The 13,184-nt window shown below is 42.0% G+C and overlaps 1 protein-coding gene across 1 annotated transcript in view; it reads left to right on the forward strand.

The window, feature by feature from the left end:
- The window catches only part of ANO2 (anoctamin 2), a 403,174-nt gene that overhangs the window by 106,247 nt on the left and 283,743 nt on the right, over positions 1 to 13,184 (forward strand). Inside the window, exon 13 of the mRNA XM_019515999.1 lies at positions 2,249 to 2,313. Coding sequence (XP_019371544.1) covers positions 2,249 to 2,313 — 65 coding nt within the window. The remainder of the gene's footprint in view (positions 1 to 2,248; positions 2,314 to 13,184) is intronic.

The raw sequence follows: 13,184 nt of genomic DNA on the forward strand, positions 1-13,184 counted from the left end.
GATATAACTCCAAAGGGCTTCAGGTAGGCTGCTGAGAATTTGACTATTGCTTTCAATCTCCTTTGAAAGAAAAAGAGAAAAAACATATCAAACTAATGTAAAATGGTTCATCTGTGTTTGAAAATGTCGTGATTTCAGGATGGGGTGGGGGAGGGAAGGGGGTTGTAGCAGCGCAGGTAAAAGTGAGGAGGTACTTGGGGAGTCGGATGTCCGGCAGGTTGTAGTGTGTCAGAATTCCACCATATTGAGTCCTTGAGTTTTTGTACCTAGGAGGCTGATGAAGTAAAGTTCATAGGCCTGTCTGTGAAAAGTGGTTTGTTCATTTGAATCAGGCAAGAAATGACAATGTTATATCCAGTTTTGTGCTTCCCCATTATAGCCTATGGGCGAAACATCAAAACGGCATCAAAACAGCAAAACACTTTTAATGAAATGAAACGGAACAGTCATTTTAAAATGAAATGAAACTCAAAATGAAACACTGTCCCATCAAAATGGAAGTCATAATGGAACGGTGCTGTTTTGTACAGCCCTAATATTCACCACCCCTTTTTACATTCCCTGGGTGGGTCTGACCATCAAACCATTCTTAAGGGGATCATCCTCAGACAGCCAACACTAGGCAAAGGGGGAGGTATGAGCTCCTGCCCCCTGAAGATGCACATTACAGTTCCCTATCATCAGAGGAGGATCAGCTGTTGTTGGGTGACATTTGCCCCACATAGTCTGAGGGGGATTGAAAAAACAGTATTTCCCACTTCTCCAGGAAGTGACCTAACCTGGGCGTAAGCTAGGTAGGGCTACAGGTATCTTGTATCAGTGATATGGAAGCTGAGCCACTGTACAGAAAGGAATAGATGGGTCCAGAAAGAGACAAAAGAAGAGTGAGCCTGGCTCATAAACCAGTAAGGGTGGACTCGCCTGGGAGGGAGGGGACCCTGGGGTCTGGCCCCTGCTTCCAATGCTATTGATACATTTAATGTAGTGGCTAAAGAAAAATACATAAACAGCACTGAAAAATAGACTTTGCATTTGTCAACAGTGACTGACCATCCTCCTGGCTTTCTTAGGTGCCTCACAGCCTCCTCTAGACTTAACTAACATACCTAAAGATGCATCTGCAGATTTTGGCCCTTCATTGTTCATCATGATTTTCAGTTCATTAATACAAGTACTAAAAGAGATTGTTCTCAATGTGGAACCTTCTCCTAACTAACCTTTCATCCATGCCATGTCTTCTGTCCCAGAGCTGATCCATGGTTTCTGATGCATGACAATTCTTTGCCTTTCACACCATAATTTCTTCATTTCCTTAACAGTCTCTTATGAGGGACTTTGTCAAAAGTTTTTTGAAAGTCCAAAGTAAGTTGCATCATCTGGTTCTCAGCCACAAACAAACAAACAAAGGACAATACCCTGAATTCTGCTCAAGAAGCAGCACCATTGAGAGACGTCACGTTCTCTCTGACATATGCTACTTTTCTCTCCTTGACTGCTGTCTCCGTAGCGGTCTGCTTTTTCCTCCTTGTGGGGCCTGAATTGTTTGTCGCACTCATGGATTCCAGTAGCTGTGGTTGGACTCAACACAGCTGGGACATCTTCTCTGCGGAAGATCTGTGTTGCAGAATGTGAAGAGGTTGCTACATGGAACCTGTTAAGTGAACCAGCAGAGCGGGATGAACATGAGATTGCTCTCCTTCTAGTATACATGCCTCTTTGACAAAGGCTTTTACCACCACAGCTTTATACCTACACAGGAAACTAACTTGGACTTTATAGCACCATGCATTTCACTTCTGACCTTGAAATTCTGGGTTATGTTTACCTTTGGGTTAATTACATTGACAGCAATTGGAGTACATCATAAAAGAATTTGACCCATAATATGCAAGGAGATCTCTCTCTGAAATATTTTCACAATTTCCAAAAAGCCCTCAAAAGGCTTTGAGAATTTTTGGAGCACTCTTATACTTATTTCCTAATAAATTTAGGGTTTTCCTTTTTTTTAAATTCTGTTTTAGGGTAGAAGGGGAAGATGCAAAATGGGTTTGTGCCACAGTCCAGTATTTTATAGCTAGCTGGAATCTGATATCATGGGCCTAAAAATGTTCTTATCAGCTTAACTTTAAATGCAGGATGATTTTCAGTATGAAGCTTGGAAGTATATTTTTAATCCTAACAAAATGTTTGCAGCCCAGATGCAAACAGTTGTCTGAAGTTAACTTTCTGCATGTTTTTCTTTATTTAGTTGCTGTATCAAGAATGGGCAAGATATGGAGTATTTTACAAGTTTCAGCCTATTGACCTCATCAGGTAATAGATTTGATTAAAATAATATTGGGCTTGATTTTTAGCTGCTGTAAATTAGTGTAGCTCTATTGGCTGACCTGCGTGAAAGATTCTAGCCTTTGATTTTAGAGCATTGGTTATGTTTCTTCTTAATGTTCACTAACCATTTCTATTCCATTAAGTAATAGCATATAACAAGTCATGCACACCAACAAAATATTATGTCACCTTTTGTATTTTGCCTCTTTCTGGATAAATATAATATTTCAAAAGTTCATAAATTCACTTAAATAAAAACTATGTTCTTATTCATAACAGTGACATTTTGTTTGCAGCCTGCACTGAAAGTTTGGTGAATAATTAAGTGAAGATGTTCACATGCAGCAGTTTCAGCCAAAGTTGTTTGCCTGAAGATTGTAAAATTGCTTTGGTTTCCCTCTCCCTCACTATGAAAGTATCAGTCACTCTCCCTCACTATGGAAGTATCAGTCACCCAATCAGGGAGTAAAAAAAGTGTTATCAGACTAGACTTGATCAAAATGTTTTAAATTTCAAAATCTCAATGAAATTTCAAATTTAACCCTAGTTGGGTTACAATTCTTGTGGCCATCTCTAAAACATACAGATGACCAGTCACTTACCACAACTATGGAACTGTCAAAGGGAAAAGTTCATAAAACCAAAGGTTTGAAATATCTTCATGTGGAATGTTTTTATAGTAAGAAATACAGTGGTAAAAACAACTTGTGGATAGATGGCTTGTGGATAGAAAAAAGGCTAGAGTTGTCACAAAATTGTATATTATGAATCATTAATCCAACTTCAACTATGGGGTGTGCCTGTTTTTGGGAGGGAGTATATGTTTCCTCCTCCTTGCTTGTTACACATTTTAGGCCAGCTCCTTGTTAATAACATTTTGGCCTGTTAGAAGTTATCTGTAGGATAAAACTGCTAACATCACCTCAGTGAAAGCTGGTTAGAGCAAATGGTTTGCGGCCATGCACATTTTAAAGCCCTGTCAAATATAGAGAGATTGTAGAAAGTTGACAGCTCATCTGGGATTACGAATGGAAGTGCATTTGCTTAACCTACATCTTAATTTAGCTCTGTTTCCTGTACCCACAATAGCCTTTCACTGCATTGCTGTTTTCATAGAAATTCTGCACTGGATTCTTTTTTCTTGTGGATAACATTATTCCTTGCTTTTATCATCCATAGTTCACTTTAAGGAAGGGTTGACTGTCTGTTATCACTGGAAAAATGCATTTCATGTTCTAGGTATCAGAATCAATTAGAGCATACACACACACTTAGCCCTCCACCTTTTTTCCCCCAGCTTTTTTTTTGCCCTGACAGAAGTGTGTACATTAGTATGTCTTCACTCTGCAGGGATCTGAATTCAGTTTTTAAGTGAAGATTCTTACGCTCCAGCCAAGGACTACATAGATGATCATGGGAACTATAGAACAGTGAGTCTTACTTCTACTCCTGGCAAATTGGTAGAATTTATAATAAAAAATAACAGCAGCAGTCACATTGATATATATATATATATATATATATATATGTGTGTGTGTATATGTGTGTATATATATATATATGTGTGTATATATATATATATATAATGTAGTAGGAAAGAATCAGTTTGTTCTGTAAAGAAAAATCCTTTCTCACCAATCTGCTTAAGTTCTTTGAGAGTGTTAACAAGCATCTGGACAAGGGTTTCCAGTTGATATAATGTAGTTGGATTTTCTAAAAGCGTTTGACAAGAATGTTCTGAAAATGGACTTGCCATAGGACTGGAGGGAAGATTCTTTTATGGATTAGACCCTGGTTAAAAGATAAGAAACAACAGGTGACTTTATAGGATGGAGGATGGTTAGTAGTAGGGTCCTTCAGGGATCTGGACTGGGCCTGGCTTTATTCAACATTTTGGTGAATTACCTAAAAAAGGGAGTACACAATGAAACCTCAGAATTTGAAGATGATACTAAATTACTGCAGATAGTCAAATCCTAAACTGGTAGTGAGAAGCTGCAGAAAGAATTCACAAAACTGAATGGTGGGCATAAAAGTGGCAGATGAAATTCCATGTTGGTAAGTGCAAAGTAATGCATATGGGGAAAAATAACCTCAACTCTTCATACGCAGTGCTGAGCTCTGCACTAGCTGTCATGACCCAGGAGAAAGTTCTAGGAGTCATTGTAGGTAGTTCTTTAAAAACAATGGGTCAATGTGCAGCAGCAACCAAAAAAATCAATAAAATGTTGGGCATCAAGAAGAAAATCAAAAAACAAAACATAACACAAATAAATCCATTGTGCGCCCACAACTTGAACACTGTATGAAGTGTTGGTCTTCAATTCTCAAAAATAAAGTGATGGAATTAGAAATGGTACAGAGAAGTGCAACAAAGTATGGAACATCTGCCGTTCCAGGGTAGACTAAAAAGACTAGGACTTCTCAGTTTGGCAAGGAGAAGGCTGAAGGGGGATATAATAGATGTCTATAAAAGGCTGTCGATAAAGTGAATAGGGAAATGTTATTTACCAAGCACCAGAATACAGGAACAAGGGAAACTCACTGAAATTAACAGGAGACAGGTTTAATACAAGTGAGAGGAAGTTCTTTTTTACAGAACATATAGTTAACTTGTAGAACTCATTGTCACAGGGAGTTGTAGAGGGAGATAGTATAACCAGGTTCAAAAAGGTATAGACAAATACATGAAGGACAGGTCTATTAATGGCTACTAAATAGAACAGTCAAGGATTTATACTATGATCTACCTAAACTAATAACAGTTGATTACCAGGGGTGTATGACAGGAGTTGGATCACTCCAGACATGCCCTTTTCATATACTGTCCCTCTAAAGGATTTTTCACTTTTGGAGCACATTATATATTAACTAACTCAGGATGAGTTGATTAAAACATTAATTAAATGCAGATGCAGACTGAAACACCATTTGCAACAATGGGAACCTTCCCACCATCCTCATTTCATATCTGGTAAACAGTCACACAGGCAAGTGCTAATTCAAGATGCCTATGTTGGGAGACTGTTAACTTTTCACGTACAGAATTAATGCCCTGTCGAACAAACATTAAACACCCCCAGTCTCCTGGCCCCAGTTTCCAAGTGATGTACACTTGCAGCTGTAACCAACTGCTAGGAATTGCATTTTTTCTGTGCAGATTCTTGACACAGGCCAGGAATCTTAAAGTCCCTGCTGAGGTCAGAGGTCCTTGGGGAGAGCTAGTTGTCACTGAACTTGGCTTATGTAGTACATTTTCATTTTCTTCATAAAAATAAACGAAAAAGCGGAGACATCCACTCCCTCCTATATTTTAATCATTGAAAGCACACTGCCTTGGCTTTGTGCTCCCCCTTGGGGGTACATGGGAAAGTCAGCTTATTGTAAATCAGTGAAGGGAAAGTATTCAGTGAATGAGAACAGCGTAGATGTTACACATTTCTAATCCGCAAAAGCTCTATTTCAGTGTAAAGGTTTTTAGGGAATATAAAATACAGATATATCTGAAACTGATTCATTAAAATGCAAGTAACACCCACTCTCTGAGTGTTACCAACAGATATTAAATGTAAACTGAATCAGATCCTAGCTTTAGGATACAAAAATTTACTGTCTTAGGGATTAAGGCAAAGTGTTTATCTATGGCTACCTAAATTTAGGTACCTGAACTCATATTTTGTCTTTCTTATAAAAAAAAAAATATGGAGAAAGTTTAGTATTTTTTGAAAGGGGAAATTTAGTTTTTAATTTGCCATGAAGGTGGCAGAGCTGAAAAAAGGGGGGACACTGTTCTCACATGAAAGCATTGGCTATGTCTACATTTGGAAATAAGTGTATCTGTAGCCAAGTTAATTAACAAATATTGAAAATGTAGTGTAGACAAGGAAAGTTGTACTGGTAACATGCTTGCTAGCCTAGGTTTTACTTGTTAAAATTGATCTTCTTATCAACAGAGCACAAAGTATTAATTTCTGTTGGAGGGAGATAGGATGATTTTAGGCAATGCTTTTTTTCCATTTACTAACTTCACAATTTTTTGTCTGTGAGGTAACTCAGAAGAAACTCCTTATCAGGGGTGCACTGGTAGAGGTTTTCAGGGCCAATACTGATAGCTGATATTTAAGGAGGCATATCGGCCGATACCGATCAGATATCTGATACAACTGCCATCAGGTGGTAAGTCCAATGTGGTGGAAGGGGAAGGGGAGGAAAGGGGAGTGAGGAGGCAGATCAATGCCCCCTGTGGTGTGGGAGGTGGCAGGGGCAGGCACTGCTCAGCCGGGGCACTGAGGGGCTGTGGGATGGAGGCACAGCTCATTGGGTGATGCTAGCACCCCAGGATAGCGGAGGTGGGGTCATGTGCCCCCAGATCTTCATGGCATGGGGCAGGTGGCATCTGTGGGGTGGAGCCGGAGCCAGCGCTGCATGGCTTTTCTCACCAGGGCCTGGACTCAGAGAAGGCTCTGGTGGTGCTGGGAGGAGGCTGCAGCCACCCCAAATTTCACTGCAGCTCCTCTGCTTCCTGGTGAATGCCCCTCCTCCACCCAAGCACCAGGAAATGCTGTGGCTGTGCTGGGCAGCGGTATGGGGCTGGGAGCAGAGCTGCGGTGTGTGCACCTTCCCCCCGCCCTCCCAGGGGTGCATGCAGCAGTGGAAGCCATCCCATGTCCCCCGGACCCTAGCTCTGGCTGGGCAGTGCCTGCCCCTGCCCCCACCTTACCACGGGCATTGGAAGGGAGGGAAGGAGCACTGGGGGGCAGATCAGTTTACCAGTTGGAGGCAGCTCTCCATGCTGCCAGCTCTGCTGCATGCTGCACCATGGCTGTGTACAGCATGGGCATTTATTGAGCAAATTATCACCCCAATAGGGCTGATATCTGATATCGACAATTTTCTTCATATTGGTACCGATCTGATATCGGACTGATGTATTGGTGCACCTCTACTTCTTATATAAGGTAGTGGAGGTTCATGTAGTTTTTATATTTGGTTTTGCCAATATACTTCTTTACAGAAAGAGAACACAAACATTCTTTATTTCTTTAGTGGGATGTCCCAATCACTTGCAAAATTTAAATTCTGTTTTACCCCCTGTCTATTTTAGAGGAAATATCTGTTTTATCAGAAGGTACCTTCCCAGTATGTTGCTTCTTCCACTGTTTGGGGAACAGTCAATGAGTAAAAATGATTTTTTAAATGGGGATCTAAATCACAGCTTCAGAATTCTAGCAGTTGAACTATCTAGTTTATATATTTCCTCCCTCACAATTTCAAGTTCTTTTTATTACATTTTATATTAAATGGAAAATTGTTTCCATCTCAAGTGTAATTTATTCTGGCAGTTTTCAGCAATATGTCCACTTTGGCCACACACACAGCAGAAAAGCCATCTTTCTCTCTATAACTCTTACAGGGCAAAGATTTTGCACATCTTCCTTACTACCACAGCCTGTGATTCCTCATGTCTGCCAGTCTTCCAAATAAGGGCTGCCAAAATTTTGAATGGGCTTGCAAGGGAGGTGGTGCTCTCCCCTACCTTGGGTGGTTTTAAGAGAAGGCTGGATAGGCATCTGGATGGGGTCATCTGACCCCAGCACTCTTTCTGCCTAGGCAGGGGGTTCAGACTCGATGACCTGTTGAGGTCCTTTCTGACCCTAGCATCTATGTATCTATGAAGAGGATCATGCTCTGAGCAATATAACTGGTTAGGGTTTGGATCCACTGTGTTAAATCCTTTTCTTTGTTCACTTTCAATGTCTAGAGGTCCAGATAGTATAATGGGAGGCCTTTGGCCCCATTATGTAGAAGGGGAGAGAGAGAATGCCTGTACCCTAGGCACAGACTAGGCCCCATCCCTTCTCTTGGCTATATAAACACTTGAGCCATAAGAACTAGTCAATTGGCTTTGGGGAAACCTAGTCACAGGAGCCTGAGACAGAGAGGAGCATGAAAGGGAGCAAAGAACCTGGCAGCAAACAGCCTGAGCAGGGGATGAAAAGGGCCGTGGTGTGTGAGAAGAGTCCTGAGAGGGACTGCTATGGGCAACAGTCCTGGGATTGTGTACTACCTTGTCTGAGACTGTAGATTGGTTTGAGAGTTGAGAGTTTGGAGCAGACTTCTTCACTCTAGAGGAAAGAGCTTAGACTGCTAAGCTCTTGAGGAAGAGCTCGAACTACTAAAAGCTGAAAGGCATGGGGCAGCTGTAAGAGAAGCAGGGAGGCCATGTGTAGAAGCCTTGCAGGACCAGAAGGCCTACCAGTGATGAAGACGGCTGCTAACTGTATGTCAATTTACAGACAGACTATAAAAAATAAACCTAAAAAGTCTGTCTATAAAGTCCATTAAAAATTGAGCCATGTGTAGAAACACTAAGCAACCACAGCTTGATTGAAGGATAAACAGAGCGGAGCAGTGCCACCTGGTGTCTTAGTGAAGGTGGGTTACCCTAAAGAAAGCACTCTCTTGGTTGGTGTTTAACCCTAAATTTGAACCAGCAGGGCAGAAGGAGTTATATTTACCATATGTAAAACACGTCAGTAAAAACATATGTCAATAAAGAAATTTAGTCATTAGTAAACAGCTTGCAGATTGACAAAAAAAAAGTTGTCTTGTGTTGGTACCCCTGGTAGTCAGGGTAGACTATTTGGTGAGTGGGCTAGGGCCCCAGAGAAAAGGACAATTTGTGAAGCTAGTCAGAGGTCCCAAGAAATGACCCTTTTTGGAGAGTGGGCTCATAGCCAGGGAAAAGAGGATAGAAGGAGGGACTGGGACCCTATGATGGGAGAAGGGGAAACACCCAGCAGGACTGTCCTCCAATCCAGACTGAGGGCCTACAATAGCTTATTCCATGAAGGTGTGGCAGGTGAGACTGTAGGCATTCAAGCAGTAGTGACCCCTGGGAGGTCAGACTGAGTACTAGGGTTCCACTGCAAAAACTGTCATAATGGACACTGTGCACATGTGACTTCGCTTTACAGGCGATTTGCCTTTCTTCCTCTTCCCTCATTTCTTTCCTCAGCTGTGTATAACTCAGGGGGTTCAATTGCTGCTCCCTTAACCAAAGTTTAGTTAGGATCAGGTGATAATGTAGCATTTTCCTTTGAACTTGGACAAGTTTTGTATATTCCTTTCACACCTGAATTGATTTTCTTCAGTCTTTGTACATAGATGGAAAGCTTTCCGTCCCTCCATCATGGAGCTTGAAATAAAGGTATGAGATGCCTTCCATGGTCCCAAACATACTTTTAGGCACAACTGATTTCATTTACATTAACTTGGGGTTCTCAAAGAGCCAACCATACCTAAGGCTGGTCTCTAAGATTCCTTGGTTCCTCTTCACCTGGTACCCACCACTTGTGCACTGCTTTAGAAGCTTGTTCTATCAAGATATCAGATTCTTCTTCACAAGACAATGTAACCACCTCCCCAGGAAATAACCTTAACTTCTGATCTGGGGCTAACTTGCAGTGAGGCTTTGCAGCTTTCTCTAGTGATTGCCATAAGGTCTTGCCCCATACATCCTGTATTATAGCAACACCTCATGGCAGAGGTATAACAGCACAATTCTGCACCTGGAGCAGCTGCATGGCACCTTGGAAAGCTCCAGCTTCTACCTTGTGATTTCATCCGTGTGATCATTTGCTGCTGTGGCACCAGCTGCTTTTGCGCTTCCCAACAACTGTGATACCCTGGGCTACTGCCCTGGTTATCTGTCCCCACTACCGTCGTCCAGATACCGTCTGTGCCCACCACCGTCGTGCAGTTGACTGATTAGGACTGAATAGACCCAGCATGCTAGCCATGGGCTTCACCTGTTTTGCTAAGCAGGCTGACTTCATTTTTATCATGTCACCCTTTGAAACAGGGTGATGAGGGCTAGTCTCTACAGATATCAACTTGCTTGAGGTAGTTGGAGAATGCTACCTTCTTAATGTAAGGTTTCTCTGTGATTGGTGTCTCACCTAAAGCTGCATAGACTTCATCCTTCTTTCTAACCGTGGCCTGAACACTTTGCATCCATGTAAACACCCTGGCCAGGGTTTCCCACAAGGTCTCAGCTGCTCATCTGTTACTAGAAGGTATCTTTTGGGTCCATAAACTTCCCTTTGTACCAATTGTCATACACGAACTACACAATGGATGTCTCCTAAACAGAATTATCTTTTTTCCCCAAACTAATGAATGACCTCAGACTTCTTTCTGAGAGAGCAGTTGCCCAAAGAATCTCAGACAAGGCCCTAAATTGGACCCTGCTGCCATGTAGCTAATGGCAGTAGAAAAGACTTGTTTTTATTTGTCTAGGGTCCCAACTGGCAAAAAGTTATGCTGACTGAGCTCTGTGATCAGGAATTTTGGAAAACTATATGCACCCTCCTAAGGTGCCTATAACAGACAGGCCTTTTGCCTTCAGAAGAACACTGAGACTGTATAAAAATAAGGAGATCTTTATTTGGAAAGGAAAAAGGGGAATGCAGTCATAAACTTGGGAAAGCACAGCAGTAGATCATATATGGAAATAAATGTGAAATGCCCACACCCCCTTCCAGGAGCTTTGCCTGGACTCCATCCAACTCCCTTCCAGACTGCCAGTGAGAATGTCCCACAGGCAACAGTCCTTTGAGCACAACACTTCACCCACACCAGTTGTGGTTTGAATCAGAGAATAGCAGCTGTCCAAGGGTCTTTATGCAGGTCTCTCCCCTGTTCCAAGGAAGCCAGTTGTCTGATCCCAGCAGGAAACCCTCCCTCCCCATCCTCCCCCCAACTCCTAGTTTAGAGCTTTAGCATTAATAAGGTACCGGGTGGCCTGGACCACACTGAAGCACACTCAGCCCTGCTGTGCTCCTCTGCATTGTTTCCCACTGTGAAGTCCTTGGTCTGTAGCCTCTCACAGAAAAGCCCTCACTGAGAGGGGAAAGAGGAGGCAAGATAAGTTAGGATCCTTGGACAGAGTCATGCTGCCTCAAAAGGAGTCCTTTGCATCTCTGGCAGCCCACTGCCTTACAGTCCAAGTTTATCTGTAGTTATTGTGACCTACCAAGAGTCACTAGGACTGTTAGGCAAATGATGCTTTCAGTGTAAGCACTTTTCCCTTTTTACCAATGGAGGTTGTAGGGATCTCATTCCCCTCTGGTGCTTCTGGCCACAGGGTGTATACAAATGTCAAGTCCTGCATTCCCTTGCAATCCAGATGGTTTTACACATGATGCATAAGCCAATGCAGCATTTTGCCTCAAGGATCCAGCTGTATTGAGGCACTTTGGTCTGGAATGAGATAAATCACTAAAACATTATTTACAATCCTGTATTTCAAAATCTCCACCTTTCCTGTAGGAAGTGACTGTCTCTTTGTCTTCACAGAAACTCTCTGTAATTTATCTGTGTTTGCCCTACATGGTGGAGAGAATTTTAAGGCTCTAAGCCTCTCTTACAGGAGTGAGGAAAACCAGATCCCTTCTTCCTGACAAAAATTATTTCAAGGCTGATGGGTGCTGTCAGTGCTTTGAAATCCATGTTACCATTGAGGCTTTGTACAGCTTGGGTGGGATTTTCAAAAGTGACTAGAGGGTTAGATCCAATATAGGACTTATATGCATAAAATGAGACTTGGGTAGAACTGAGGTGCTTTGTGATCCAGAAAATCCTTGTTTAGCTGCTGCCTGTTCCTGGAAATGCTTAAAGTCACCAGGTGCCTCCTTGCTTGGCTTTAAAGTCCCCCTAGTGCTCAGAGTCCTTGCCCAAAACTCTCTCAGTTGAAGGAGCTTAGAAACTTTCTCATACCTGAGCACTCTTTGGATCCACAAATTAGGCATCCCTTTGCCGAAGTTCTCTGAGGCGCCCAATGTGGCAAGCATTCTCCAAACAAGTCTGAAATACTGACAGAACTGAGTTGTCTATGAAGTGCATTTGCAACATCTTTCTTTTAAAATGAAGGAGGTGGCAGCTCGTGGTCAAGATTTTGAAATAAGAGTGAGCTCTGTGCCATTCCTTCCAAAAGTGGTTGTAGGTATTTTCTGTCAGATGAAGGTTCTGAGCTGCATGTCCCAAGTGGGTAAATGCACCTTCCTGCTGACAGGTTTGGGGTTTGACAGAAATCTCCTCTTTGCTCAGATTGGCAGGGACCATTAAGATTTCTTTTTACCTTCTTCCTTTCTTTATCTTCCTCCTTTTTACCTTCTTCCATGGGGTATTGGTCCCTAAGCAGGTTTACCTCAGAGATTCCTTCCATGGGCACTTTTCCCTTCACAAATTCCCTGTCAATGGAGCAGTCTAAGGTGCTGATGGTACCTTTGTCTCTCTTGCTTTCTCCACTGTAGTAGTGCGGATGGGTCTGGGGTGCTTTCTGGCTGTGATTTCTAAGGGGGCCAGAATGAATGTTTTGGTGGACACTTTTGGGAAAGTGTTTATTAGACAGATGTTTCCAGCTTCAGGGTAATGAACTTGATTGCCTGGGTGGTCCCTTCTAGTCTTTTGAGGCAGGTGCCCAAGATTTTCAAGAGATGGGGTTTTCAGACATACCCCTGTGTTCATTGTTTCCTAGCAACTACTTCTAAGTAGCTCTTTACTCAGTATTTAGTTCTTTTTAGATCCTATTTTGAGACACCTAACACTACTCATGCAGTTTATAGGGATCCTGGTGCCTAACTCTGGGGTCAGGCAGCTAAGGAATTAGGCATCTACATATTTTATAACACAACATATATATATTTCTCTAGTTAAAGAAAAATAAAAAACCTTACTGATATGCTGGAAGGTAGTACTACGTTATTCCATTTAAGATCAAAGCAAAAAAACAAATATGACTATCAGAATGTGCTCTAATTTGCTAGATATTTACATGTTTACTCAAATACAAG

The sequence above is a fragment of the Gavialis gangeticus genome, unplaced genomic scaffold (assembly GCF_001723915.1).
Source record: "Gavialis gangeticus isolate Ggan-Ray unplaced genomic scaffold, GavGan_comp1, whole genome shotgun sequence".
Taxonomy (NCBI): Eukaryota; Metazoa; Chordata; order Crocodylia; family Gavialidae; genus Gavialis; species Gavialis gangeticus.